At 50.0% G+C, this 2821-nt stretch overlaps 2 protein-coding genes across 2 annotated transcripts in view; one reads left to right on the top strand and one right to left on the bottom strand.

The window, feature by feature from the left end:
- Nucleotides 1-797, bottom strand: part of VDBG_06384 (C6 zinc finger domain-containing protein) — a gene marked incomplete at both ends in the record, with an annotated part of 3380 nt that extends 2583 nt beyond the window's left edge. Inside the window, 2 exons of the mRNA XM_003003895.1 lie at nt 199-221; nt 444-797. Coding sequence (XP_003003941.1) covers nt 199-221; nt 444-797 — 377 coding nt within the window. The remainder of the gene's footprint in view (nt 1-198; nt 222-443) is intronic.
- A 444-nt stretch (nt 798-1241) lies between these two features.
- VDBG_06383 (kelch repeat protein) lies at nt 1242-2309 on the top strand (the record flags this gene model as incomplete). Its single annotated transcript, XM_003003894.1, has 1 exon — nt 1242-2309. One exon carries the CDS (start codon nt 1242-1244, stop codon nt 2307-2309), a length of 1068 nt encoding a protein of 355 aa, XP_003003940.1.
- Nucleotides 2310-2821: the final 512 nt, after the last annotated feature.

Below are 2821 nucleotides of genomic sequence, written 5' to 3'. Positions count from 1 at the left end.
GAAATTTAAGTGGTAGATGGCTTGCATCAGAACCAAGAACATTACATTATCATTCTACCCGGCACAGTTGTGGGGTCAGCTTCAGTCCCAGCCTCCAAGCGCCTGCGCATGCTTGGTTCACCTCTTTCCTCTTCGACATTGAGACGACTGTTCGTGGCAAAGGTTAGCACCCGACCTGTCCGGTATCTGGAGACGTACCATAACGGACACCGGCCAGACCACTGGGAAAGCCAAGGGTCGATGCAAGCTTTATGGAACTTGTGGTGGCAAGGCAAGACTCTGATTAATTCGTTCGTTGAGTAGGCAACGGTACAAACGCAACATGCTTCATCCATATTGCTTTTGTTTTGAGGGTGGAAACCTCCAGAGATCATGGGTTGATCTGTTCTGACATTCTGGCTAATTCAATTAGCCGCCAACGTCTTCCACATCGGCTTACATACCACATCAAACTTCGGTCTCAGCTCTATGTCGTCCCCAGAGATAACGTCGTTCGTATTGTGAAAGTGTATGACGGGGATTGTGTCCAAAACAGCTTTGGCGATACCTTGTATTCTAGTCCGTGATGGACTCTCAGTGCCGCCAGTCCGTGGGCCATACTGATCAGGGTTTCGATAGGCTTTGGTAATACCTCTCACCAGCGTGACGGTGCATGAAAGTACCAAAACCCCCATGGTTCCATAGAAAATGCCGAGTACCACCACTCGAGCAATATATTCCTCGGACCTAGGAGCAAGGATTCGACGTGGTGTTGCTACGTCCAGGTATGCTGAGCTGAAGCTACCGTAGAAGAACATGTCGTCAGACGACTCTCGTTTTCATATGGATATCTCGGTTGAATGAAGGTATATCTTGATGTCAAGTCGTCAGTGTGCCGGAAAGTTCTGGTGATATCAATCTATATTTATAGCACCACATTCTCAGATCAAGCCTGTATCCAATGTGTATTGCTCTTGGACGCCATTGAAGGATGGAGCTCTCTCCCTAGAACACGTTGCATGATTGGTCTGTGGCACTGAGAAGCGTTGAGTTCACCACTTCCCTGAATTGGATCTCGATGAGCCGAATTGGGTTACATAATCGGGATGTAGACTCCGAAGTGCTGGAGATATAGTGGAGCCTTCAGTAACTAGAATGATGGATAAAGATGACCGTCCCAGGAATGCTGCTGAACACAATCTCTTTCTTGCTTTTTTCCATGATCATTGGAACTCATCATCTATTTTCAATTTACCCCCGAGATGGCTTTTTTATCCGCCAAATGGCTTCGCATTGCCTCCAGCCAGCGCCTCTGCCGATCATCACAAGCCGTGTCAGTCGTGGACCAGAAAACTTATGTTTTTGGCGGCGAGTTGGTGCCCCGGGAGCCTATCGGTAATCAAATAGACACAGTCGACGTCGAAAACGAAAACGAGAAAGGTAGGAAGAAGCCCATGCAATTTCATGCCTTTGCTAATCGATCAGCCAACCCCTCCGTGAATACAATCCCTGCACCGGCAGAGGCTCCTATACCACGCGTTGGCAGCCCCAGCACCACAATCAATGGCAATATATGGATATTCTCTGGCCGCGGAGGCCTTGACATGAAACCCATTGAAGAACAGGGTACGCTGTGGCGCTACGAACCAGGCGCTGCCAAATGGAGCTCGGTCAAGCCCGCCGATCCAGCCGCACCGTATCCTGCAGGGCGCAGCTATCATTGTGTGACCTCGGATGGCAAAAGCAAAATATTCATTCACTCTGGGTGTCCAGAAACTGGACGACTAGCGGATCTCTGGATGTTCGACATCGAGGACATGACTTGGACGGAATTGCCGTTAGCGCCCGCGCCATCTAGAGGTGGTGCCTCAATCGCGTACGCCGACGGCAAACTATATCGAGTGAACGGTTTCGATGGCATCAATGAACAGGGGGGCTCTTTGGATGTCTTTGACATTCCGTCACTTTCATGGAGCACCATGACCTACAATCCAGACAACATGGAAGGTCCAGAAGCCAGAAGCGTTGGAGCCTTGCTACCAGTCATGATACATGGCAGTGTCCACCTGGTCACAATGTTCGGGGAGCGGGATCCCAGCGCGCTTGGGCATGCTGGCGCCGGCAAAATGTTGCCTGATGCTTGGGCATGGGATATCAAGGAAGGAAAATGGCAGAAGTTGAGGACGCCAGGTCAAATTCCAGAGCCACGTGGTTGGTTTGACGCCGATGTTGTCAGGGGCGGAAACAAAAATGAGTCAATCATTGTGCACGGAGGATTGAACGAGAACAATGAGAGACTCGGTGATATTTGGAAGTTGGTTTTTGACTAAACGTTCGTTTCGAGCAGGCCGAAGATGGCAAGGGACTTCTACCAGGATTTGTTCATCTCGAAATGACGGCGAGGATCTCTGAAAGCTCTAAGGAGCTAGCTTAAATACGAACGTGGTGATTGGTGGGGTTTGTAAGCAAATCTAAGGCACACTCCATCGTGAATCATGACTCACAGGTGTTCATCGAAGGGCTTCTGACCATGAACTACGCACGTGTTGTAGACTCCCGTCGTTGTCATTGTACGAACCGCGCAAATTTCGTTGAGCTCGGGCACCCATTGCATCAGCTTCTACTTATCGTTTGGTGAAGCTCCCTCAACCAGCTGTCATCATGAAGTCCGCGCATTCGACCCCCACAGCTCTCGTCATTATCGATGTCCAGCAGGCTTTCAAACATCCAACATACTGGGGTGCGCATCGTAGCAACCCTTCATTCGAAAACAACAGGTGGACGCTTCTCCCACCGCCAGGGCCCATAACGAGATTCAGCCAAAAGCACAAGCTCAGTCCGT

This window comes from Verticillium alfalfae, genomic scaffold, assembly GCF_000150825.1.
Source record: "Verticillium alfalfae VaMs.102 supercont1.7 genomic scaffold, whole genome shotgun sequence".
Lineage (NCBI taxonomy): Eukaryota > Fungi > Ascomycota > Sordariomycetes > Glomerellales > Plectosphaerellaceae > Verticillium > Verticillium alfalfae.
This window is presented reverse-complemented; position numbering and strand designations above follow the sequence as displayed.